The following is a 25,635-nucleotide window of genomic DNA, read 5'->3' on the forward strand; positions in this document are numbered from 1 at the left end:
GTAAGGACTGCAACACTGATTACACTCTAACATCCACATTTATGGTAAGTGTACACAACTGTACTTTACCTGAGACCTGTTTTGGATGTAAGCAGTTTAAATCAGTTTGTAAAGAAAGCAAAGCTCCAAATGGCCACAATCCAGTCCATTCTGCCATTTCTGCACAAGGACGATTGGATGTGCTCTCTAGATCTTCAGGATGCGTACTATCATATCAAAATAGATAGATATAATAGAAGATATCTCCGCTTTGGCTGGGAGCCAGTCATTACCAGTTCAGAGCCTTGCCTTTTAGACACCCCGCAGTCCCCAGGGTGTTTTCCAAGTGCATGACAGTGGTGGCAGCTCACTTAAGACTCAAAGGATTCTAGGTGTTTCCATGTCTAGACAACTGGTTCCTTACCGCCCCCTCCAAACATCTACTTCTACATGCCAGGGACTATTTCTCCAGATTTGCAGCTCTTTAGGCATAAATATAAATCATGTCAAGTAAAATTTGATTCCAGTACAGAGCTTGTAGTTCATTGGCTCTTTTCTAGAGACTACGAAACAAATAGTATCCTTACCTCAGGATAGTATCTCTATGATAAAGACTCAAGTTCACTTTCTCCTTACTCACTCAGCTCCTCCAGCAAGGTCAGTACTGCAAGCATTAGATTCCATGGCAGCAGCCACTGTAGTACTTCCTTTGGCATGCTTTTTTATGCAGGTTCTACAATGGACGCCAGCTGTGCAGTGGTCCATTCTATGCCAACCCCTATCCTATCCAGTCAGGCTCACCCCAGTTTTCAAAAGACACATAAGTTTGTCCTTCCAGCCCCTATGGCCACAGTGACCATGGACATTTCTCATTTGGGATGGGAGGGCATTTCTTGAAAAGAATGTTCAAAGGCATGTGGTCCCTCCAAGAGACCAAATTGCATATCAATGTTATAGATATAAGAGCAGTCCTATTAGCATTGCAGGCCGTTCGAGATGCTCTTCCGTTAGACTGTTGCAGTTCAGGCCGACAGCATGTCTGTAGTCTGGTGCATCAACAAACAAGGAGGAATTCAGTCTTACCCCTTTTGCAGAGAGGCTGTGAGAGTGTGTGAATGCGTGATCTCTTCAGACTGTGTTCTAGTTGCAATGCACATTCTGAGAAAAACCGACATGTTAGCCAACAAACTAAACAGATTCACTCTGATGCCCCATGAGTGGTCTCACAGTCTGTGGCGGAGATGATCTTCTGGCATTGGGGTCGACCTTGCTGCAGCCTATTTGCCACTCCCCTCAACAAGTGCAGCAGGTACTTTGCTGTGATCCCCCATCAGGGAGAGTCACCGAGAGATGCTCTGATTCATGCTTGGCCCTCTCATCTCCTTTATTCTTACCCTCCTCTAATTCCCACATTCTTACAGAAAGCAAACAGACTGAAGAGCTCAGTAATCCTCATTGCCCCTTTCTGGCCAGCGGCAAGTATGGTTCCCCTTCCTACGGTCTCATCTTCGCTATCCTCCATGGATACTGGAACCATATTTGGACCTCCTGTCACACCCATCAGGGATCCAGCATCCCAACATTCGAACACTATGATTAACTGCATGGTTTCTCCACTTCCAGGAATAGGTTTTCTTCACCTGTGTTCACCTGTATGTAATATTATTTTGGCTTCTCAAAAAGAATCAACCAAGAAGGTCTACAAAGGCAAATGGAAAAATTCTCTCTTTGGGCTTTGAATAAAGACATCGATCCCTTTTCTGCCCCAGTTTCTGTGGTTTTACAATTCTTGACAGGGTTGTTTGAGGAAGGAGCTAGATTTTCTACAGTGAAACTCCAACTGGCAGCTATTTCCAATTTTCATATGGGCAGCATGTATGTTTCCTATTGCTTCTTCTAAACTGTGCAAAGCCTTCCTGAAAGGAATTTTTCTTTTAAGGTCTCCAGTTAAAGATCCCTCTCCACCATGGGGCCGGACAGTTGTGCTACAAGGCCTAACACAAAAACCCTTTGAGCCTTCGGCTAAATCCAGTCTGAAGTTTCTGTCATGTAAAACAGTTTTCTTGGTAGCCATCATTTCTACAAAGAGAATATCTGAACCCCAAGCTCTCTCTTCCAAAATTTCCATACATTATTTTTTATAAGGGCGGGGTCTCCTTACGGACTAACCTTTCCTTTTTTACATTAAGTGGCTTCTAAGAGTAACATTAACCAATCCATTTATTTACCAGTCTTCATTCCAAATTTTACCAACAAAGGAGAATACATGCAACACCTGGATGGGTACAGACAGTTACGTTTCTATTTTCTAATGACAAAACAACTGCGAAAGTCAATCAGACCAATTTTTTTGTTTCCTTTTCCTCAAAAAGACTGGGTTATTCAGTATCCAAAGTCAGTCTAGCTAAATGGATAACTGACTATTTACTCTCAAAAAGGCTTGATATTACCCAAGCCCCCAAAAGCTCATTCAGCATAGCCACGTCTTCTGCGTTTTGGTCTAGAACATCTGTTGACGACATTTGTTCTGCAGTTACATGGTCCAGTGCTCATACTTTTGTTTCTCATTACAAATTAGATGTTTCCAGAAATAGTGCCTCCTTTGGTTCAACGGTTCTCCAGTATATCCTTCCATGAGGGTCACCCAAGAGCAGTATCACTGGGGACTGTCTCATTCGTTGAGGAAGAATGAAAAGGACAACTTTGGATTTAAAAGTTATGTTCTTATCATAACTAGGCATCTTTGTTGTCCATTTTCATTCTTCGTCAACTTTCCTCTCATCCATCCTCCATCCAAAGCTCCTGGAGAGATATGTTGGACTGTATTGGAACCTACAGTTCCAGCTTTAAACCCTGTCTTTCTTTCTTTATCTCTTGTCTCTGTACTATGGGGATTGGGCAGCAAACTTGATCTGAGGCTTTGTGGATACAGTAGGACATTATGGGTACAGGGAGGAACTTGAGAGCTGGATCCTAAGTCTTAGATAAGAGGTTGAGTTGGATTTGATGATCAGATCTGAACCCATACATTGAGGAAGAATGAAAAAGGACAACCCGGATGCCTAGTTATGGTAAGAACATAAATTTTAATTAATCCAGTAAGCTCACTGGGCACAAGTGCTTCTTTTTAATTGTGACCTGTGAGCACAGTTGGTTTAAATGACTTTTGCAGAGTCGCACAATAGGAAAATGGAGACTGAGGGCATCAAACCTAGGGCTACAAGGAGTAAACCTACTAGCGTCTCATAGCCTTGATCATCTGCACTTTATGGCAACTAAGCTTCTCTAAGCCACATTAGAACTGAGGCTGGCAGCACACTGCACCATCTGAAACAGTGGTGTTACAGATTTGTGCTCAGCAGTAACCTAACATGGGGCACTTCAAACACTATAATCACAGTCATTTTGTATATATAAGAGGGCTTGTCTTGTACCTTTCTCTTGTAGACAGTTTACAGTCACCCTTTGTTACACACCTGACTCTTGAATCTTAGACATCAGACATTCAGTAGATTTAGCTGCCTCAGTAAGCAGCATAACCTTCCTTAACCAGAAGAACCTTTAAACCCAAGTAACCTTTTTAAATGTCTATTGTTAAATCACAGTTTAAACAATGGCCTAGGTACACATACATTAATAGAAATGCAAACAAACTACAGCGACTTTCATATTAACAGAAAAAACAAGTAAGCCTCAGGGACATTTTTCACGATTAACAATTGTCATCCTCTCTAACAGTACATAAATTGCTCAAATCCTGCCTTCCCTTAAACCTCACTCCTCCTCAATAATTTGCACATATTATACCCACAAATTCCATTTATTTCTCTGTAATTTGCCCCTTCCCTTTTCTAAAGTTCCCACCTCCAGTTCTTTTTTCTCCTTTACAATATTCGGTACTTCAGTACCTGTTTGGAGTTTGATTGCCATTTTCTAGTATTTTCTTTTTTGGCAGACAATGTCATTAAACTAAGTAAGGCCTTTATGTGTAAACAATTCATATCCTGTGTTTCACACCTCAAAAGAATCATTTCCTTAGTTACAGCCATTTCCACCCTCAACATTACTGACAAAATGGCCTGTAGGAATTTTTAAAGTCTGCCAATTTGTTATACTTTTAAAATACATTCTGGTTACGGTTATTCTCCTCATGGTCCTGCATTCAAATTCCAACTCTTCTTATTTCTACTCCCCAATTGTATCATCATTCCTTTTGTCTTTAATTTATAACCTTCTACTGCTGTTATGTGTATGAGCCCTAACCTCATAAGCTCTAAAGTATCCCTTCAAATCAGGTAATCCTAAACCACCTTGCTGTATGGAAATAATCTGCTGATCTCACTTAACTCTTGGCTTCTTCCCCTCCCAAATAAATTCCTTCAACTCTTAATTATCATTCACAATTTATTCCCAGTTGATAAAAAAATATATCTGACCTGTATATAATCCTTAAGGGACTAGTAGCATTTTCGCTTCTATATTACATCATCGTACGATTAAAATAGCGAATGCTATTTCATCATACCGGTAATGTCTAAATCACAAAATATCGAACATACGGAACAGCAAATTTTTTCCCCAGGGAAAAAATTTCATGTTCCGCAAAATAAATAAATAAATAAAAACGCTTAAACACAAAGATAAGTGTGGGGCTTCAGTGATTAATCTGTTCTCCTGTCCAGACTGGCCATAGTTTGCAGCATGTGAAGAATGAGAGTCAAGTAGTAGGAGTTAACATCTGTTGTGTGCGTCTCTCTCTCTCTCTCTCTCTCTTTTCCTGTTGTGCACCTGCCTTTTCTCTTTCAGCATGGTGTTGCTCTTGGCGCACTTATGCTGAGGCTTCAGTGAATGCACCCTTTTGCAAGTCTGTGGCTCTGCTGGAACATCTACCTACTCTTTGGCTGCTGGCCCCTATACAGGGGAAGTGCTGTTCTAGCTTTCCCTATGATGGAGGTGCTGCAGCATAGCCAAACTAAAACCTTCCCCTCAGAATGGGCTAGTCAAAACTAGCTGCTTTTCCCATCTTGTCTCACTTCAGCTTCTGCAGTTTCCAGGCCTAGTTGAACCTGGGACATTGTGAAATTCATTCCTTTGTCCTGTGTGGTATGAATCCACCCTCATGTAGTAGTGAGTGAAGTGTAGTACTTGGATGTTTCTGTCATTTAGAACAGAAACTGAAAGATAAGATCATGTAGCTTTGTTTTACTTTCCAAAATAAATTTATTTTTCTTTGTTCTTGTCTGTCATTCTGGGGATTTTACTTGTCTGTCAACATCTTTCAGTCTAGATCATGGGAGATGCATCACAAAAGTAAGGCAACTATTTTCCAAGTTCTGCATATAGAATTCTTCATTGTTTGTAGGATTACAAGACTTTTTTTTTACATAGAAGCATGTTGCCCTGTCTCTGACAACAGCAAGCTTGGTTCACCAAGCAAAATGAACATCAGAGGAGCTGACAGAGAGGATGGAGTAAAATGGCAGAGGACAGGTTTTTTTATTGGGTTGGGAGGGGAGGAGGCAGAGCTTGGACATTTCTGACATACTGCTGACCTGAAGGGGAAGCTTGAAGGACAACGGGTACAAGTGGAAAAAGGAAGTTTGCTGTATGTCTCCCACGGGTTGGTCTTTGTTCAGTTGGGGACATTACAGAAATGCCACTGGGGCTTTGCTGTATGTAAATAACCCTGATCTTCTAGCTGCTGCTTAAGGTCTTCACAGAGCCATCTCTGCCACCTACAACTAGTATGGATTATTCTCTGATTTGCATTGGCAAGTAGTAATGAGTGGAACATATGTGGCTGTTGAACATAAAATAAAAGTAGTAAACTGTGTGTGTGTGTGTGTGTGTGTGTGTGTGTGTGTGTGTGTGTGTGTGTGTGTGTGTGTGTGTGTGTGTGTGTGTGTGTGTTTATATGTATGTATGTGTACATACACTGTGGTGGCAATATGGTTTAACAGCTTTACTTGTTCTTGCTTGTTTTATAGGAGTTCCACAGGAAGGTCAGGGGATACTGACACATATAGGTAAGTTTTTATCATTACCTTATTTTTTTTCTACCATCTACAAATTTAAGAATTCTGGTATTTGAGCAGTCATTACTAAAACATGTTTTGCTTGTTGACTGATGTGTTTGGATGAAAGATTAGAATTATTATTTTGTCTTATGAAGTAATGATCCCATTCCTACAGGTTTATAGCTAAGTACTAGGCTAGCCACCCTTGTGGGCCATTTTAAGCCTAGCCATTTTCCTTTGTTATGCTCAACATAACCTATCCCCTTTGGTTGTAGAGTGGCCTTCTAACCATTTGGTTATAGATTTTTGCAAGACTTGTAGCACTGTTCCACATCAGAGTGTAGTGACAATGTAAATTCATTTAGAAGTGATTCCAGTGTTAGCAGGTAAAAGATAAGCTACCTCAACAAGCAAGTAATGCAAAAGGTAGTAGGGCCTCATGGCAGCTGCTGTAAGCTACAAGTTTACTGAACAGGATTTTTGTATTCACTTTAGGCTACAGGTTACACTGAACAGGACTTTTAAATTCATTATAATTATTTCAAGACTGGAGCACTGTTATGTTAAAAATCCTCTTTACTGACCAGAAAGTTGTATCTGATTATCAGGATGTTGTATTTGAAACATTGTCCTACAAAAACTATCACACCGAACCCGTGTAACTGTACAAGTGCTCCTTTACTTTGGTTCAACGTCATGACTCACTAGAGTGATACTCAAAAGCCTTTCCAGTATGAGCTTCTAATATGTAGAACACACTGCCATGTTTTTCATAAGTGCAGCTACACAACACAGTAAAATCTAACCTTACGTCCTTCTACACAGCATAATCTTTTTACATCTGTTACAGTAGAGTATCCTTACCTTACCTTATTACCTCCATTCTTATTTTGTTTTTTTAAAGTTACAATGGTTTTTAATCATTTTTACCACGGTTCTTGATAAATTTGAAGCAGATTACTTCTTTGTACTGCAGTGGGTAAATGTTTGGCTTTGTAGTAAGTCTCCATTGAACCAGTTTGTAATATATGGTATTTTTAACTTTCTTCTTATTGAAGCACCTGTTATTTCCAAAATTGGCTGGTTCTGTGTTTCACTGCATCAGTTTGTGGCTTCCTTAATCACTGCTTTTAGCAAAGACCAAGTATGTCTGCTATGCCCATGGCTGGCCTTTGTTTTGTTCTGTTCATTGTCTTGTTCTTGCATACCTTTGTCCAGTGACTGTCCCTCCTTATGTGTTAGCCCTCCTGATGTGGAGTGCATTTTCTATCAGAAAAAGAAAATGCCCTTGTTGTAATGAAAAGGTTCAAAGTTCAGATTCATTTGAGTGCTTAATCCAAAGCTCTGTATACTAGTAAAGAATGAGCAAAATATATAGTCCACGATGCTCACTGAAGAAAATAAAGAAATTTAAACTGAAACTGAAAGTGTTAATGATGGGAAGTAGTCACCAATATTGATGATAGGCCATGGTGTTTTTTCATTGTCACTTCTGCAGTACTGAGTCTTGGGAATTCCTGCCCATAGGAGTCTGAGATCTGTCGAAATACCAGAATATTTCACCCTCCCCCAGCCAGCAGATGCCCTTCTTGACTAATGTCATATTCTTTGTGGTATAAAAGAGTCATCAACCAGTGTTTTGTTTAGTTCTGTCTTGCTATGTTGACCAATGTAGAATGCCATCCGTTGCATCATCTGTCCATTGGTTAGGCCTGAAGACCAGAGTTTGTGGGAAACGCTAAGTACCCCAATGGGGAAACTTTAATTTGGTTATTCTTGTATTTCATTCTAATTTATGTCAGTGAAGGTTAATAGTTACCTCTCGTTTGGAAAGCTTAGGCCCAGAACATGACGTCCCTAGTTGTCAATTTAATTAATTTATTTATTTAGTTGCCTTTTGTTGACTGGGATAGTCCAAGTGGGCCAATGACCCATTTTCAGTGGAGACCCGAGGAGAAAAAGCTCCACAAAAAAAAAAATACAATATGTTAACTGTACAATAAATATTACCAAGATATAGCAGACATACATGCAATATACAAGTGAACAAATACAAAATGAAGAAAATACAGAAGATAACATAGAGTACATAAGTTATATACAAAAGATCAAAACATAATCATTGTTTTCATATTAACATAACAAATAAACCAGAAATCTACCTGCTTAAAACTTGTAAGATTGAACAGACAGGAAAAGAAAGTATTAATAGCTGGGTGGAAATAGAGAGATAGAGAAGCATAAATGAGTCTTAAGTATAAGGAAATGGGAAGAAGTAAGAGAGAAGCAAGAAGTTAATTTATTTTGGAGAAAAAAGCCAGTGAATTAAAGTATATAACTGTTTAGCAGAGTGAGAGAGATTGTATAATTATTTTTTATATTTTCTTAAGGAAAGGAAAGCAAGTTAAGGACATATTAAGGGAGTACGTGTTTTGGTAGGGTGATAGCAAGAGCAGGAAGGTGAATTAGCAAGATAGTTTTTTAGTTCTGTTTTGAAGAGCAAGGTAGATTTGATAGATTGTATATTACTGGCAAGTTTGTTCCAAGTATGGGATATTGAGCAATGATAGAGCAATCTGCATGTTGATTTGTTTGGCTTGTAGGTGTCGAGTAGGAATTGTTCTGAGTTACGTTGAGGATGTTTAGGTATGTAGAGGGATGTAAGAGTGGAGAGACGGACATTCTGAGGGTATGTTAATTGATGAGTGGGCCATTTGTAGCTGAGATAGTTGGAGTAGTTGAGGGAATTCAAGCCAAAGTAGTTGTTTAAGAGCGAGGCAGTGGTGAGATTTGTAAGGGAGGTTACAGGCAAATCTAACAATTTGGTTGTAAGTTTGTTCAAGTTTGGCTACAAGATTGGCTTGGAGGTGGGTAAATGGGGGACGAATAGAGTAGGCAGGGAAGGAGGTAGGCTTGGGCAAGAGAAGTCCTCAAGGTAGTAGATAGATATTTTTTGTTTTTATACAGTAGACCAGGTTTTTGATTGTAGATGCAGTGTTAGATGTGAAGGTCGGATTTTATTTGGTTGTCATAATATCTAGGAGTTTAGTATGATACTGTTGTCCAGGGAAGAGATACAGAAGGAGGCACTAAGCTTGGACATAGATTTAGGAAGGAAAAGAAGTAATTTAGTTTTTTTAGGTTTACGGATGAGTTGGTTGTTAATCAACCAGTGTTCAGTGATGTTGAAAAAACTCTGAGTGAGTATGTGTCAGTCAGTGAGGTTATTAAAGCAGGTAACAAGAATAGAATTGTCCACATACTGTATCAGTGAAGAAGTGCAGCAGACGGAGCATAGATTGTTTGTAAATATATTAAGGAGTAGAGACCCTAAGTTAGATCCTTGAGGGAAACCTGTTTGAACAGGTAGGAAAGGAGAGCAGGAAATTTCCCATCTAATAGATTGTAGTCTGTTGTTAAGATAGCTAGAGAACCAGGGAGTAGTAGAGGAGGAAAGGTTTTGATTGGATAGTTTAGATGGGAGCTTAGGGTGGGAGACTGTGTCAAATGCCTTGGAAAGGTCCAGGAAAAGACATGACCCAGTTTATTGTTGTCTCTAGCATCAGCAACAGACTAGGTGAGGGATAGAAGGGCTGTGGTGGTGCTGTAATGGGGCCTGAAGCTGGGCTGAGAGGGGGTCAAAAGGTTTTCCTGAAGTAGGTATTTGAGAAGTTGACTGTGAAAGCATTTCTGTAGGACTTTTGAGATAGGGGAGCGGATAACTATGGGTCGAAAATTAGAGGGCTCCGTGGATTTTACCCCCTTTGTGAAGGGGAAAAGTATATAAAGATTTTCAGATGTCAGAGACGGTGGATTCTTTGATATAGTGGTTTATAAGGATGGAGAATAGGATATGCAATAGTATTAGCTGCAAGTTTGAGAAATTGTGGGGGTAGGTGGTCAAAGGAGGGAGAACATGATTGAAGTTTCAGTAAGAGGAATTTTATATAGGCAGTAGAGATGGGTTTTAGAGAAAAGGCAGTGGTAAGGCAAGTGCTGGCGGTGGTGGGGGATTGTGTTTGGTTTTGGTCAGGGGGAGTTAGTTTTTGGATGGATTCTGTGAAGTAAGTGTTAAGTAAAGTGGCAGTTTCAAGTGGTGTTTTATTGAGGAAAGGGTTTGGAGTAGTAGGCTTACCTGGGTGAAGAATTTTGTTCATGGTGTGCCAGAACTTTTTAGGGTTTGAGTGGTGAATAGATTGGGCTTCCTGACATAATTTTTTTCTTGTCCTGCATAATGTGTTTTTTGTGAGGCTTCTTAGTTCTTTGAATTTAAGGAAGAGAGAAGAGGATTTTGACTTTAACCATTGCTTCCAAGTACTGTCTTTAAATTTATTTATTTATTTATTTATTTATTTGCAGTTTGTTTTCCAGGATAGTCCATTGGGTTACAAGGAGCCCATTTTCAATGGAGTCCTGGGGAAATAAGCTCCAGAGAAATACAAATGTATAGTACAGAAAGAGTACAAATCCGTAATATACATTTCAATTAAATGTTAAATACATATTTTGTATAGTACAAACCCATATTGCGCAATTCAAATAGATGATGTTACATAATACAGAAATAAAAGATTTTCATTAGGAAAATTACATCAGGTTCATTCAGTAAGTAGTAGTTTTTTTTTTTGTTTGTTTTTTAAGGGAATTACAATGAGGTAAGGATGTAAAACTTTAAGAGGTAGTGACAGGCAACAAAGTTTGGAAAGTTAGGAAGAAAGTGTGGTGTGAAGTAAGGTGCGAGTGCAGTGAGGTTTTAAACAAGGAGAGACTGCTGGTGGTGTGGATGGGAGGAGGGAGAGAGTTCCAGAGGCATGCTGGAGAGAAGGACATCAATTGATTCCCAGCAGGATGTGTTGGTTTATGCAATTTATTTAGGTTTTGGGAACTGGATCTTTAGGAGTCTACCTGGTTTATGCATTTCAAATGTATTTGTTAGGGAGGGGCAGAGAGACAGGTTATGAATGAGTTTGTGTGCTTAGATGAGCTAGGTATATGTGAGGAAGTTTAGTAATTCTAGCCAACTTAGTTGGTGAAGAGAATTACAGTGGTGAGAAGAGGCTCTATGACTTGCCGCAAATTTGGAAATTTTGTTATAACAAGATGAGAGTTCTGTTTTGAGGGAAGATTGTAGGCTGGTTAGGATAGATGCACCATATAAAAGGGATGGGATGAGGTATGTATTAGCTAATGTAATCCTGGTGGTGAGAGAGATAAAGCGACTGTGGCGGTAAAGCATACCTAATTTTTTTATGGTTTTTTTTTGATATTTGCTTGTAGATGCTTATCAAATTTTTGTTGATTGTCAGTGATAATTCCTAGTAATTTTGTGTCAGAGACTAGTTCTAGGGGGTATTGTTATTGCTGGTAATTATGAAGGATTGTTTGTCTATGGAAGAGGTTTTGGATGCATTGAATAACATAAGTTTTGTTTTGGTTGCATTAAGGGCTAGATGGTTGTCAAGCATCCACTGTTCAGTGGAACAGAAGGCGGCTTGTGTTAGATTGTTTAGAGTTGTGATGGAAGGGGAGGAACAGATTACAGTAGAATCATCTGCATATTGGATGAGACTGGAGTTAGGAATGGCTTGGAAGAAATCATTTATGAATATGTTGAATAGTAGGGGCCTAGAATGGAGCCTTGGGGGGGGGGGGCACCTGTGGATGTATTGAGGAAGGGTGAGGTAGCTTTTTTCCATTTAACTGCTTGTTGCCTATTTGTGAGATAGCTTGGGAACCACTGGGTAGAGGAAGGGGATAGGTTAAGTTTAGAGAGTTTGGTAAGAAGAAGGTTGTGGGAAATGGTGTCAAATGCCTTAGAGAGGTAGAGGAAAAGAGTGGATACAAAGTGGCCAGAGTCGCGGGCTTTGTTGATTGTTTCGAGGAAAGAGAGGAGGGCAGTGGAGGTACTATGACCTGGTCTAAAGCTATGTTGTGTGGGGGTAAGAAGCTGGTTATTGATGAGGTAAGTTAAGAGTTGTTGGTGTGCACACTTTTCAAGTAGCTTAGAAATAGGGGATAGGATGGCGATAGGGCGAAAGTTTGAGATGTCATTATTATTGCCACCTTTATGGAGAGGAATAATAAAGGCCTTCTTCCAAAGCTGGGGGACCTGGCTTTCTGAGATAGACTGATTAATTAGTATGCTGATAGGGAGAGCAATGGCTTCTGCGACTACTTTTAGGAAGTAGGAGGGAATTTCGTCAGGGACATTGGAACCAGGTTTTAATTTTAGGAGAAATTTTTTTATGGTGGATATAGAGATGGAATTGATATAGAAAGGTGGAGGTTGGGGGGCAAGGGATGCTAGGGGAGGAAGGGATGGGAGTACGTTGAGGAGGGGTTATAGAGGTGTTGGTGAAGGATGATGTTAGCTTGCTTATGTACGTTATAAAGAAATAGTTGAATTGGGTGGCCAAGTCCATGTCAGAGGCATCTGGGTTAGGGCAAGGGTTTTCTTTTTTTCAAGGGTTGAGGAGAGATGAGATTCCTTTCCAAAATATTTTGGGATTGGTGGTGTGCTTGGTTTGGAGAGTGGAGAAATAGGTTTTGAGGTTTAAGGTAATAAGGTTTTTGACTTTATTTCTTAGTGTTTTATATCTGTTTAGGGTGATAGTGGTTTTATTTTAATAGTAACATGTCCAGGCTTTGTCACGGAGTCGCATAGTAGCTAAGGTGTTTTTGGTTAACCAGGGTACAGGGTTACTTTTTATATGTTTTGTTTTTAGAGGAGCAAAGGAGTTGAGCAGGTTTGTGAAAGTAGAGTTTAAGTAGGATAGAGCATTATCTAGGCAAAGAGTTTTTAATGGGTTCCAGTTTGTGCTTTTTAGTGCATTTGAGAAGGTTTCAGCATTGATGTTCTTTAGGCAATAAGTGTAAATATAGGTGTGAGTTGTATAGAAGAGGAGAGACGGTGGGCAAAAGTGGGGAAATTGTCAGCTAGTGGGTCTGGGGGAATATCAGTGTCAGAGATATAGTGAGGATGGGATACTAGAATCCAGTCTATTGTAGTTCCAGTGATGGAGTTCTTGGAAAGCGTGATAGTGGAATTGATTAGTTGTGAAAAGTTATATAAGTTAATATAGAGTGAGTTAGTGGGAGATTGGATTGTGGCCCAGTTTATGTTCATGTTGCCCAGGGTTATGGTTTCATGAGTAATGTTGGTAGAGACCCAGGGGAGAGCATATCTTCAAGGGTTGAGATATTATCGCCAGGGGAATATAGAGGGAGAGAACAAATATGAGTTTGTTTGTTTAGGTGGAGTAGGGCTGGTATTATTTCTGCCTTGCCAAATTTGGGAAAGGGTTTGGTATAGGGGGTGACTAAGAGGGATGCTAAGTAAAGGTGTGCTACACCACCTCCCTTTTTTTGTGTTCTGTCATTCCTTAATATGCGGTAGTTGGGAGTTATTTCAGAATCTTATATGTGGGGCTTAAGCCGGGTTTCTGAGATGGAGAGTATGTCGGGCTGGTTATGTAGAAGCCAGGCATGAAGGTTTGGAGTTTTGCTACATAGGCTCTGAGCATTTAGAGCTGAGAAGTGGAGGGGTTTGCCTGTTGCTTGGGGGGGGTTGGATGCAGTATGGTAGAGGGGCCTGGGTTTGGGTGGATGTCCCTGGCGAGAAGGATAGAGATAAGATGATGGATGAGGTATTTGGTTTGTTTGGGGTGTAGTATACAGGTAGAGCGTTTTGTGGACATTAGACTAGTGTAGTTGGGAACAGTTGTTTTTAGAGTTAGATAGGAATCTATAGGGGAAGAGCATACTAGTGTTGAGGGGGTAGAGACTGGGAGATGTATGAGTAACAGTAGATGTGTACCGTGTAGAGGATGGGGTAGTGGTGTGAAATGGGGGGAGTGGTTTGTATTAGTGGGTTAGGTGATATAATTTAGGGAAGTTAAGGTAATTAGAAGTATTATTTGAGTAAGTAGGGATAGAGGGTTGAGGGTCATGGTTATTAGAGTAAAAGTAGGGGTGAGTTAAGTTGTGAAGTTAGTTTGAGTAAGAGATTATGGTTTAGGTTAATTCTTTAGTAGTTTCAGGATAAGTTGTGTTTGGCAGTAAACACTGAAAGGTAGGCTTACTATAATGGGTGAACTGTGGGACGAGATTTTGGGGATATGATGAGTAGTTTGGATTGGATGGTGGAAGTGGTGGGAGTGGCTAGCTATAAGTGTAGGGGTATTGGAGTGGGTGGGATTTGGGGGTAGGGTAGGGGAGCGGAGTGAGCCCGTAGGGCGAACGGAGCGGGTAGAGCCAAGGAAAGGTAGAATCAAGGTCAGCAGTGAAAAACAATCAGTGGAGTGTAAGATAAGTTCAGACGAAAGTATGCAAGGGGTAAGAGATATTCTAGCAGTGATATAGGGAAAGGGTTAGAGTGGTTCAGAGAGGTAAAAGATGGCACCACAGGAAGGGACGGCAAAGATAGTCTGGGGGAGGGGTTGAAAAGAAAAGAAAGTGAAGGAAACTGGGGGAGGGGTTGGAATAGAGACTGGAGATGGATATCACAGTGGTCTAGCTGGTTGGAACCAGTACTGACAGGGTCAGGTCAGCAGTGTGAAAAAGCACTGAAACAATTTGAAAGGAAGAAATCAGAGCTGAAGAGGGAATGAGAGCAAGCCAGAGATGGAAATGTTGTAGACATAAGTTTAAAAACAGGAGACAAAGGAAACAGAAGATGTACTAGGGGTTAAAAACTCTAGAGTATGGCTGGCAACATTAAACCTACATATACTGGAACTGTTGAGAGTTAAAACAACATTAAACTAAAAGCTATTGGTACTATTAGTTAAAACAGCAAGGAATGTGGTAGACTGCTGGCATTGTGTTGCCGCCTGGTGGCCAGAGTAAGTTACTACAACCAGAAAAACTAACCTATGTGTATGCTCATCTGCCCTGTAGTAATACTTTAAATAAGGAGCAGTTTACTTTTTTAAAAGCAGATAGTTTTAAAAACAGATTCGGAGTGTGGATAAATTGCAATAGAAGGAACACCTACAGTTTAGAAAGCTGTGCTTTTTAGTTTGTTTTTGGAGCTGCTTCAGGCAGGTAACTTAAGCAGATTTATACTCTTTCACAAGGTATTTTGATGGGCGAGTCTGTTGGGCAGGGGATGACCACAGAGTGTTTAACCTATCGGGAGAAGCTGCAAGCATAAGGGGGAACACATACAAAAGGTTAGACCAGGAAAGTAAGAAAAGATACATGAGATACCAGACCTAGCAAGACCATAGAAAAAACAGAGATTTAAGTGTGGTATAATACAGACAAGAAATAACCAGTCCATTTCAATGCAAGTTTCATTAAGGAGAGGGTGTCTCTGGTGAGCCAGAGAGCCGGATTTGTTTTGACTCTAATTTTTCTAACAGGTAATACAGTGTTTAGTATGTTAAGGAAAGTATTGTTGAAGTCAAGAACAACATAATTTAGAGGAAGGTCATAGAGGTGCGAGCAATTAACTAGAGAGAGTTGATTGTTAAAGGTTTCCTCATTAAAGCTAGCCAAATTGTGGCATTCTCTATAGAGGTGGGTTTTGGTGGTGTGGCAGGGCAGCTTTTGAATGAAGGTAGGGAGGTGGTCACTTAATGAATCAAGTAAAGTGGTAGGATTGTGGTAGTGATTAGGGCTGGATGTTGGTATTCAATCTAGAGTTGAGGAGGTGTTTTTGTTAATACGGGTGGTGGTTGTGATAAGTTGACTGAAACCGTAGAGGCTGATACTAAGAGTGGGAGAGTTTTGTGGCAGCTTATTCCAATCATTGTTGACGTGTCTTAGTATGATTGTCTCATAGGGGAAATGTTGGGAGATCCAGGACAGAATGGATTCTAGAATAGGTATATTGTTGCCAGGAGGAATATATATGGCAGCAATAGCAAATTTTTTGTGTGGGTTAAGGTGACAGTTGAGAATGATGAGCTCGGCTGGATGAAAGTCAGGGAGGGGGAAGGTGGGGTTAAGTAGCTCTGTGTACAGGATAGCAGCACGTCCCTTTTTTGGATAGTCTGTCATGATGGAAGGTGTTATAGCTGGGGTGGGTAGGATTTCAGAATGTGAGATATGAGGTTTGAGCCAAGTTTCGGAAAGGGTTAAGATAGTTGAAGAATGATAAGCCATCCAAGCATGTAATTCAGATATTTTATTGGTTAGACTTTGTAGGTTTATGGAGTAGGTAGAGATGTGTTTTGTTAGAGAGAAGGGATGTTGATTTACATTAGGTGAGTTGGTGGCAGTGGAGGTAGAGGTAGGGGGATGGGCCAGGATTGGGGTGGATGTCTCCATCTACCAGGAGATTTGAAAGAAGATGATTAGGTTTAGTGTAATATAAATAGCGGTTAGATGATTATAGCTTATTTTTGGGGCTAGATAGAGTATGGCTGAAATGTTTTATTCTGTAAAACTGAGTGTGGGAGGTATTATAGAGTGAGGGAGAGATTAGGAAGGACAGGGTAATGTTGAAGGATGGAGTATCATGTGAAATAGTGGGAGATGGTGACATTTAGAATAGTTTTGTGTGATAAGAAGATAAGCATGAGAGTCTGAGGAGAAAGGGAGGTAGGAGGAAGTTCGCTAGCATGTTGTGATATGATATGGGTGAAACAGGTAGATGAGAGACTGCAGTGATGACAGAAGGGAGTTGGAGTAAGCTGCTAAGGTGGATAGCGGGAAGGGGGTAGGTAAGAGCAAGAGAGAAATTGTTTGAAAGATGAAAAGTGTAGGCAGAGCTGGAGCAAGTTGGAAGTAATTGGAGTTTGGGAGTGATGTGCAAGTGGGTGGAGTGAGTAGTATTAGAGAAAGAAAGAGAGAAAGGAAAAGGGAGGTGTTAGTGTTAGGCTAGGGTAGGGATGTGCTATTATTGGTTTAATTGGTGGTGTTTTCTGTGCTTTTTTTCGGCAAAAGAACTGTTAAGACTTCTGGCCTGCTCCCTTCAACAGTATCTGTCCAAAGATATCACCAGGCCTAGGCACACTATGTTGTCCGCCATTCCCCCACCCAGACTGCTGACCTAAAAAGTGCAAGAAGAAGCCCCCAAAGGAGAAAGATGTTAGGGATGATACCAACACCCCACTGGAATCCAGTTCTCCACTCTGGCTTGATGTTGTTGACTCAGGTGAGGTGCATTTGTAGCTCCCATTGTCCGCAACTACTGGGTCTGAAACAGATGGTACACCCTCTGTAGACACCATGTCATCAGCCCGTTCCTCATCCTTGCAAACCCATCAGCAGGCGAGTGTCTGTTGGGTCTTGGGCTGCTGTGTAAGCTCTGGCTTCTGAGGTGCCTGCCTTGTTTCAGGAGGATGGGGGCAGAGTCCCTTTTACTACAAGCAGGAAAACCCCTCCTGGTTCTTGGATGATGGATGTGGTTGCCCATCTGTGTAATGAGGTCTTGCTGTCTGCAAGAACAAAATCCTGACCCCTTAAGATCAATGCATCATCTGGAGTTATTTCAGCCTACATGGCTGAAGTAAGTTGGCTCTTTCAACTTGATCACATCCTCAGACTTTGTCAGATTGGTTCAGGAATTAATGGATTTCCTGAATTTAGCAATCCTTCCCTGAAAAAGGATCTTGAAGCAGGAACTTCCTCTAGTAAAAGAAGAAGAAATGACACCTCCCCCTTGAAGGACTGTGATGAAGAGGTATTGGCTTATGTAGGGCACTTTTCCCCACATCAGTACCTCAGCTCAGATTTTGAAGACACCTTTTCCTCAGCTTCCATGCCTGGGGAACATGTAGTTTGGAGATGCACTACATAAAATGAAAGAGTTGTTCAGATGGGAGTCAGGAAAGTTCTCCAAGGTCTGACCAGCTGTAGAAGACTTCTACACTTGCCAAAACCCAGTCCTTTGGCTATCCCTCAAGGACACGTCTTGGATGATGTGTTTGATGATATATCCTTGCAGGCTAATTCCTCACCACCTCCTCCATGGAAGCCAGACCATTTGTACAACGTGCTGGACACCCTTGCACATCTTTACAGAAATCCTATGGTGGACCTAACTGTGGTGTTTCTGGGATTTTATAAGGGAAACACTGGGCCTGATTCCAATAATTCCTTACCAAATGACAGGGAAAGCAGAATGATAGATTGTTTTGGTAAGAAAACTTATACTTCTGCTTCCCCGGCCATGAGAGCTCTGGGCTACTAGTTCCAAATGCTCAAATACCTTAAAGCTGTGCAGGAGCAAATTAAGAATAAGGGAGAGGGGAATCAGGATGAGAGCCTCAAGAGGGGCATCCAGGAATTTGGCCAGTGTTGGCCTTCAGTTGTCCAGACACACAGATGTGGCTATGATGCTGTTGATGCATCAAGCAGGGTGGCAGCAATGGGGTCTGTTACCTGCAGACATGCCTGGTTAAGGAATGAACTTTTCTCAGAGTATGTGAAGGCAGAACTCTTTAAGGTATCCTTACACAAGGGGTTTCCTCTCTGTACCTCCTGCAGAAAAAGTGTTTTAGAAACTGGAGACAAAGGGAAAGACTGTGAAGTCTTTTAAAGAACCCCACCTTCCAAACCACCTAGATATAATAGAAACTCCCCTGCCTAATCTTGGCCTTTTCTTTGTAGTTATGGCAAACCAAAGCAATCTGGGGGGTCCAGGTTTATAAAGAAGAATCAGTATGACTCCCAGACTGTACCTGGAGAGACTCGGGACCCACTAGAGAACAGCTGTGAGTATTTCAGGCATCTCTCTACCCCCTCCAGCTGTGTCGCACTCCAACCAGAACCTTGTGCTTCCTCTCAGAACATGCAAAGGATGCCTTTCCCTCTTCTACACAGTTTGCCAAGAAATCGCTGAAGACAAATTGGTGCTTCAGACCATCAAGAAAGGCTATTTCTGACAACACTGGAGGGTTTCCTTCATTCGTAGGAATTCTTCCATTTACCAGATAGCAAAGGCATTCCATGCCCACTCAGTTTCAAAGCCTTTTGCAGCAGTGATCCATTCACTCAGTTCCATCTAAAGAGGTAGGTACAGAGTTTTATTCACAATTCTTCCTTGTTTCCTATACATAGTAATCCCTTATTAAGTTTAATTCTGTTGGCTGCCAAAATGCATTTACTGGAAAATGGAAATCAAAGTCTATGCCAACTGTATTTGAGGTATTGAATATTATAAAAGACATAAAAGAACTGGAAGAGGGATCTTTAGAAAAGGGAAGGAGCAAATTACATACACGTAAATGAAAATTGTGGAAACAATACATGCATAATGTTCAGGAGGAGGAGGAGTGAGGTTTAAGGGAAGGTAGGAATTAAATTTTTTGCAATGTTGAACTGGTGAAAGTAGGAAAGAAAATATATGTGATGTAGATTGTATTTAAATGGAAAATGTTAAGATGGTTTGGTTTCTTTTCTATTAATGTATGTTTTCTTAGGTCTCCAGTGATAATTTAATAACGGCGTTTAGAAAAAAAACTCTTCCTTTTCCCAGGAAAGAGGGATCTTGGAGGCCCATGTTAGATATTTTCAAACTAAACAAATTTCTAGTGGTCCCCAAGTTCAGGATGTTTACACAGACTATTACCTCCCATTATATCAGAGGTATGGACAGTGACCCTGGACTTAAAAGCTGCCTACTTTCACATTCTTGCTGCTCAGGAACACTGGAATTTATACACTTCAGAGCAGGGGGATCACACTTCCTATGTTGTGCCTTACCATTTGGTTTATTTACTGCACCTGGAGTCTTCAGCAAACAGCTGGCAGCTATCATTGCCTTTTGCTATACCAAAGGGGTCATTGTATACTCTTATTTGAACAACTGCCTGATCCAATCAGCTCTAAAGAGCAATGCAGATCACAGTGAATCTTTCCAGAAGGTAGGACTAACCCTAAACTTTCAAAATTCCCACCTCTGCGCTGCTTCACAGGAAATCTTCCTCTGGAAAGTGTTGGACTTTGTCCAACAGAACGTGTTTCTGCCATAGAACGTGTTTCTGTCATAGAACAAGATTTGCCCCTTAGCAATTTCACTTCCAATGGATCTGCAGTCAGGAAGCAATTTCAGCCAGAGACATTCTCATGCTGCTTGGACATATGGCATCCTGCAATCTTGATGGTTTCACTGGCAAAACTACACATAAGAATACTACAGTAGTTTCTAAAAATAACTTCTGGTCCCAGCACCAACAACTTCGAGAGACATTTGTCCCTTCCTAGCCCTGTTTGAAAAAGGAAATTTTATGGTGAGATCAAAGCAAAAAGCATCTCAAAATAACCCAGGAGCACATTTCAAAAGTCATGAAGCCAACCAGTTCCTACCACAGACAATTCAAACCTAACACTGAGTGCTCACCTAGCAAATCTAAGAGTACAAAGAACTTGGAACAAGAGCATGGCCAAACAACACTTAAACATAAGCGGAATTAAGGCAGTCAGTCTGGCTATAAGAGCTTTCAAAGTTGCTGTAACTCCAGGTGTCTTAGCAGTCATATCTGGGAACACCACAGTCATGTGGTTTATAAACAGTGAAGGAGGGACCCACTGCTACCTCCTGTGCAGAGTAGCTGTGGAACTGTGGGACATAGCCCAGTAGCTGTGGCTGATTTCCATTACCTCTGACATCCCTGGAAAACAGAACCTCTTGGCAGACTACCAGAGCAGAGCCCTCCTAGACCCAAACAAGTGCATCCGGAAAAGAAAGCAAGATCTTTCTCATCTTAACACCTGTGGGTGTGCTAGAGGTGGACCTGTTTACGTCCACCCAGTACAACCAGCTGAAAAGGTTTTGTACTAGGACCCCTCAGAGGATGACATGGAATAGCCTTTATCCTCAAAGTACTTCAGAAAGGCAGGGATTACAGGCCAAAGATTATGATTGCACCACATTGGGCCAGTTAGCACTGGTTCTTCCACCATCTAGGTCTCAGTGATGGAAAAATCAAGCATCTACCTGTATGTGTGGGCCATCTGTCAACTACCCAAATCCCAAACACTTAACTTTATAGGCTGGATGATTTGTCTTTAATCCCTGCCAAGCACATATTTTCAGAGGACATGGTCTCTGTTCTGAGAGAAGCCAGAAAACCAGATACCAGGAAGTTCATCCATCCATCACCCTTTTTTTCCCCATTTTTGCACATGGGATCAGGGTGCCACTTCAACAGTGACAGTCATCTAGAGCCCAAGTTTGCACTGCCGGGTGGCTAGCGCTGCCATGGTAGTTCTTCCACACCACACTTGCACATACACTCATGCCTGTTGCCAATTTAGTGTGTCCAGTCCACCTACTACATGTTTTTGTAATGTAGGAGGAAACCGGAGCACCCAGAGAAAACCCACGCGAACACAGAGATGACATGTAGACTCCTCACATAAGGCACCCCGGCCGAGAATCGAACCGGGGAATCTCTTGCTGTGAGGTGACAGCACTATCCTCTGTGCCACCCAATTACCAGGAAGTCATGTCTTGCTAAATAGAAAAGGTTTCAGGAAGTCATATCTTGCCAAATAAAAAAAAGGTTTCCTAGTTGATGCCAATCAGAAGGGATCCTTACAAACCCGGTGAACTTAGCACAAATTCTGGAATATCTTTTTTCACTATACAAGGAAGGCAATGCTAATTCATCCTGTAAATGCAATGCTTCTGCCATTTATGCATGCCTGTCCATGTCTCCTCCTGCTTATTCCCACCCTCACTTGAAATAATTTTTGAAAGGAATTTTGCACCTCAAACTTCCCAGAAAGTCCCCTATACCTGCCTGGGACCATAACTTTGTCCTGCAGAAACTCACCTTGCCTCTCTTTGAGTCAGCTGCCTCTCCTTCAGTAAAAATGCTCACCTGGAAAACTATACTTTTACTAGCCTTGATGTCAGATAAACTTATGATTGAACTGGAAGCAACCACATGTAAGTAGCCTTGCCTCATCTTTCATAAAGACAGGGTCACCCTCAGGACCACCCTGCCCTTTATGCCCAAGGTTGTATCAGAGCTTTCACCCAACCAGATATTCCCCTTCCAGCCTTTTTCCCAAATCTACAAAATAAGGAGGAAAGATCCTTCATAGTCTGGACATTAACAGACAGTTGAGGTTCTTATTTTACCAGAACAAAATTTCCTAACAGAGCAGACTAACTCTTGGTCTCATTTGCAGTGGGTAAAGAAGGGAGACTGTAAATAAGCAGGCCATATCTAAATGGATTTTCAGTTGCATTGCTTTCTGCTGCTGTCATGGGAAATCAGTTTCTGTGTCCATTAGGGTTCATTCTGTCTGGGCAGAAGCAGCCACCACAGCCTTCTTTAACAGTACTTCTCTATGCTCTATTCTTGAAGCAGCTACTTGGTTATTTGTACACACCTTTACCAAGCATTACAGTCTTGAAGCTACCTTCAGAGCCAGAGCTGGATTTACCTTTGCCATCCTACAGAGCCTTGTTTTTCCAGCTCGTATACTATCTGATATAGCTTTGGGAGACCTCTCAAAGCTCAGTACAGCAATATTGACTAGTGTGAATGTAGTAGAGTTGTCAGTAATTTACCATAATTGTAAATGTTCAAATATATCACTGTAAAGTACCTTTTCCCTCCCTCTTACTCTTTTTATCCTTCTTCTGGTGCTCCTACAGGGTTGGGGTGAGCATCCTGTCCCCCTCTGCACCCCAATTCTGCTGTATCCAGCCATTCCTGTAGTATAGGGTGGGTTGTGTTGTGTTGCCTACAAGTTAATAAGATCTCTGGGTCACTCCTTTGTGCTACAGACATCCTGACAGTCAGGATGGCATCTGCCAGCTGAGGAGGGTGAAACTCTCTGGTATTTGGGCTAACAGTGAATTTCTGCAAGCAGGAATTCCCAATAGTCAGTACTGCAACAGTGATCTACTCCAGCATCTACAATTATGGTAAGATACTGACTGTACTATATTTTAATCATGTGCATCTTAAGGTAGCTGTTAAAACGGACTGGTGAGGGGAACCTCATCAGCCATTGGGAAGGATTTGTATGTATGTATTTATTTATTTATTTATTTTAGTTGTTTATATTTATTGACTGGGGTAATGCACTGATCAATATTGACCAATTTCAGGCCCAGCCTGTCTGAAATACAATACATTTTACTAACAAAAAGTACAGAAATGTAAACAATTACAAAATAGTTCAGAGTAATTACATAGAAAAAGCTGTCTATATGCACTGTACAATCAAGCAGAGTGTAATGTGCAGTATATACATTAATGTCTGAACTTGGTCAGACTTCAGTGAATTTTGAGAGAGGAGAAGAGTCTTGGAAAGGAGATAGGTTAGTTAATATGCCCTGTGTTGAAGCAGGAGCATTTGACTTGGATGAAGTTCTTTTTGAGTTGCATTCTGAATCTGGAGTAAGTGTTGATTTCCTTAATGTCGATAAGGAGAACGACAAAGAGTAGGTGCCCGAGAAGAGATGACATGTGCAGTGCTATGGAGTTTTGTTCCAGCGGTGGTGAGAGTTGGTAGTAGCTTGTAAGTAGTGTCACAGGTTGTATGAGGAGGTTTTTTTAATGAAGTCTAGCTACAAGGAGAGTAAATGTGTGGAGCTGAAATAGTTTGTAGAGTTGGGATCCTAAAAGTAGGTTAAATCTTTGTTCTGATGTTGACTTTTCATTATTCCTTGACCTGTAGGTTTCAGATCCGACTCTGCCCCTTTCCAAAGGCTTAGGCTCTGAAGCTCCAGCTCCTCCCCTACTCAGAATGCCTCACCCCCCCCCCCCCCCTGGTTACCTCAGATCTCGTTTGCAGCTCTTAGGAATAGTATTGCGGTTCATTTTTCTCAAGCTCCGGTGAAGAGTTTTTTAGGGGTTCCAACTGTAAGCCACCAAATTTATATTCGATAATTCTTCAGCCTTCCTTTTTTCTTCTTCTACATTCCCCTTTCCTACAAAGAAAAAAAATCTGTAGTTTTAGTGTGTTAGCATACACTGGTCTGTTCTTTGTGGGAACTTCTGTTCTTCTTCCCTATCTCTTCTTTCCCTTCTATCTGTTCTTCTGCTATGTCCGAAAAATCAGGTTTCAAAAAGTGCACTTCCTGTGGGCACAAGATTCCTTATCTGATGCCCACAGGGAGTGAGTGTATTGTCTTGGCCCTGCCCATCTTGATGCCTCATGTTCCATCTATGAGGGTTTCCATTAATGGGTTTCGGCCGACAGAAGGAACAAGCTCATTCTGAAGGGCCTTCTGCATCCCTCAGCCCAGTCAGTAGGTTCCTCCCCCTCTTCTTCTGCAGGGGCTCAATCCCCTCCTAAAAAGCACCATGATGATAGGGAGAGCAGAAAACATTCCCCCAGTGAAGGGTGCTTTCATCTTCTTCTGACGAGCCTCCAGCCAAGGCTCCAAAGGCATCCGATCCCAGAGCTTCAGATCCAAGTAAGCCCAGACATCCTTCTCCTCGGCCCCAAGCTCCTTTGTCTCAAGAGTTTCCCTCTCCCATCAGCAGGTTTGCCTCACTTAGAGAGGTCCCTGAAGATTGTGTCCAGGCCACCATCCAGAGCATCGTCTGTCAAGTCTACCCACAGCCTTTTGGAGTCAGCAGTGGACAGGTTGATGAAGGCAATTCTTACCAAGACTGTGGGCAGGCAGTCACCCTTTAGACCCCTAGCTCCTTCTTGATCTGACTTGCTGTTTCGGAGCCCTGAGATCTGAATGCCCCGAGAGCCAAGGTGTCTGAGCTGATAGTGCACCTTACTTTGACCCCGGCTCCTACCCTGACTAGCTTGGCTTCTACTGTCTCTGAGCAGAGTGGCTGTCAGAACCAAAGCATCAATGTCAGCTCTGAGGGGTTGACCTCGACTCTAGTTTTTAGAGCCGTCGCCTCCCCTTGGAGCATTGACATTCATCGGCTTGGCTCTGGCTTCCCTGTTGGAACGGAGGACTAGGCATGTTTGGGGATTGTCTGTCCCAGCAGTTTCGGCTTCAGGGAGGCAGTCTTCGATGTTTCCAGCCCATTCTGCCTTCTAGGCGGTGGAGAGGATCCTCACCATGCCAAGAGATCCTCTGCACCTACCCTTTTGGCTCCACGTCTGTCACCTTTGGCGACTGTGTCTAACACCTCACTGCTGCTCACTTCTGGACAGCCGGCCCAGCAAAGCCTACAAGCTGTTTCATCTTTGGAACCCCATATCTCTTCTGACTTCTCCCAGGAACATCCCACTCAGGAGATTCCCCAGAAGAGAATGTGCAAGAGGAGGCACCTCAATTCCCCAGAGGAATCGGTCACTGAAGGTACTAATTTTGAGGAGGGGAAATGGTTCCCCAGATCTCCACCTGAGGATGTCTCTTTTGGAGACATCTTGGAAATCCTGAGCCTTAGAGAGTCTTAGTCTTCCCAAAACCTGACCCCGAAGGAATCTATGTTCTTGGAGGCTTTCAGGTCCGGGCCATCTACATCTTAGGTGCCCCCCCTGCTGTTGCTGTTATTGATCTGCTGTCAAGCAGGGCTTGGAAGAATCCGGACACTATAGAACTGATATTTAAGCATACGGACAAAATCCTCAGTGCTCACTCTGACTGACCCCAATAGACCAAGGTTATCCCGGTAGATCCTATGGTTGTTGCGGCAGCCACTAAGGAGGAGCTAGCCCAAGAAAGTTCCTCTGGCCTTCTCTTTAACAGGGAGTCTAGAGCAATGGACAGATTCAGCAAGAGAGTTTATGCCTCATCTAACTTTAC

The 25,635-nt window shown here is 41.8% G+C and overlaps 1 protein-coding gene across 1 annotated transcript in view; it reads left to right on the forward strand.

Annotated features, from left to right (window-relative positions):
• RFX7 (regulatory factor X7) overlaps positions 1-25,635 on the forward strand; it is a 1,464,252-nt gene that overhangs the window by 958,169 nt on the left and 480,448 nt on the right. The window contains exon 4 of the mRNA XM_044078963.1: positions 5,967-6,005. Coding sequence (XP_043934898.1) covers positions 5,967-6,005 — 39 coding nt within the window. The remainder of the gene's footprint in view (positions 1-5,966; positions 6,006-25,635) is intronic.

The sequence above is a fragment of the Protopterus annectens genome, chromosome 7.part1, assembly GCF_019279795.1.
Source record: "Protopterus annectens isolate FY-2018-M chromosome 7.part1, PAN1.0, whole genome shotgun sequence".
NCBI lineage: Eukaryota > Metazoa > Chordata > Ceratodontiformes > Protopteridae > Protopterus > Protopterus annectens.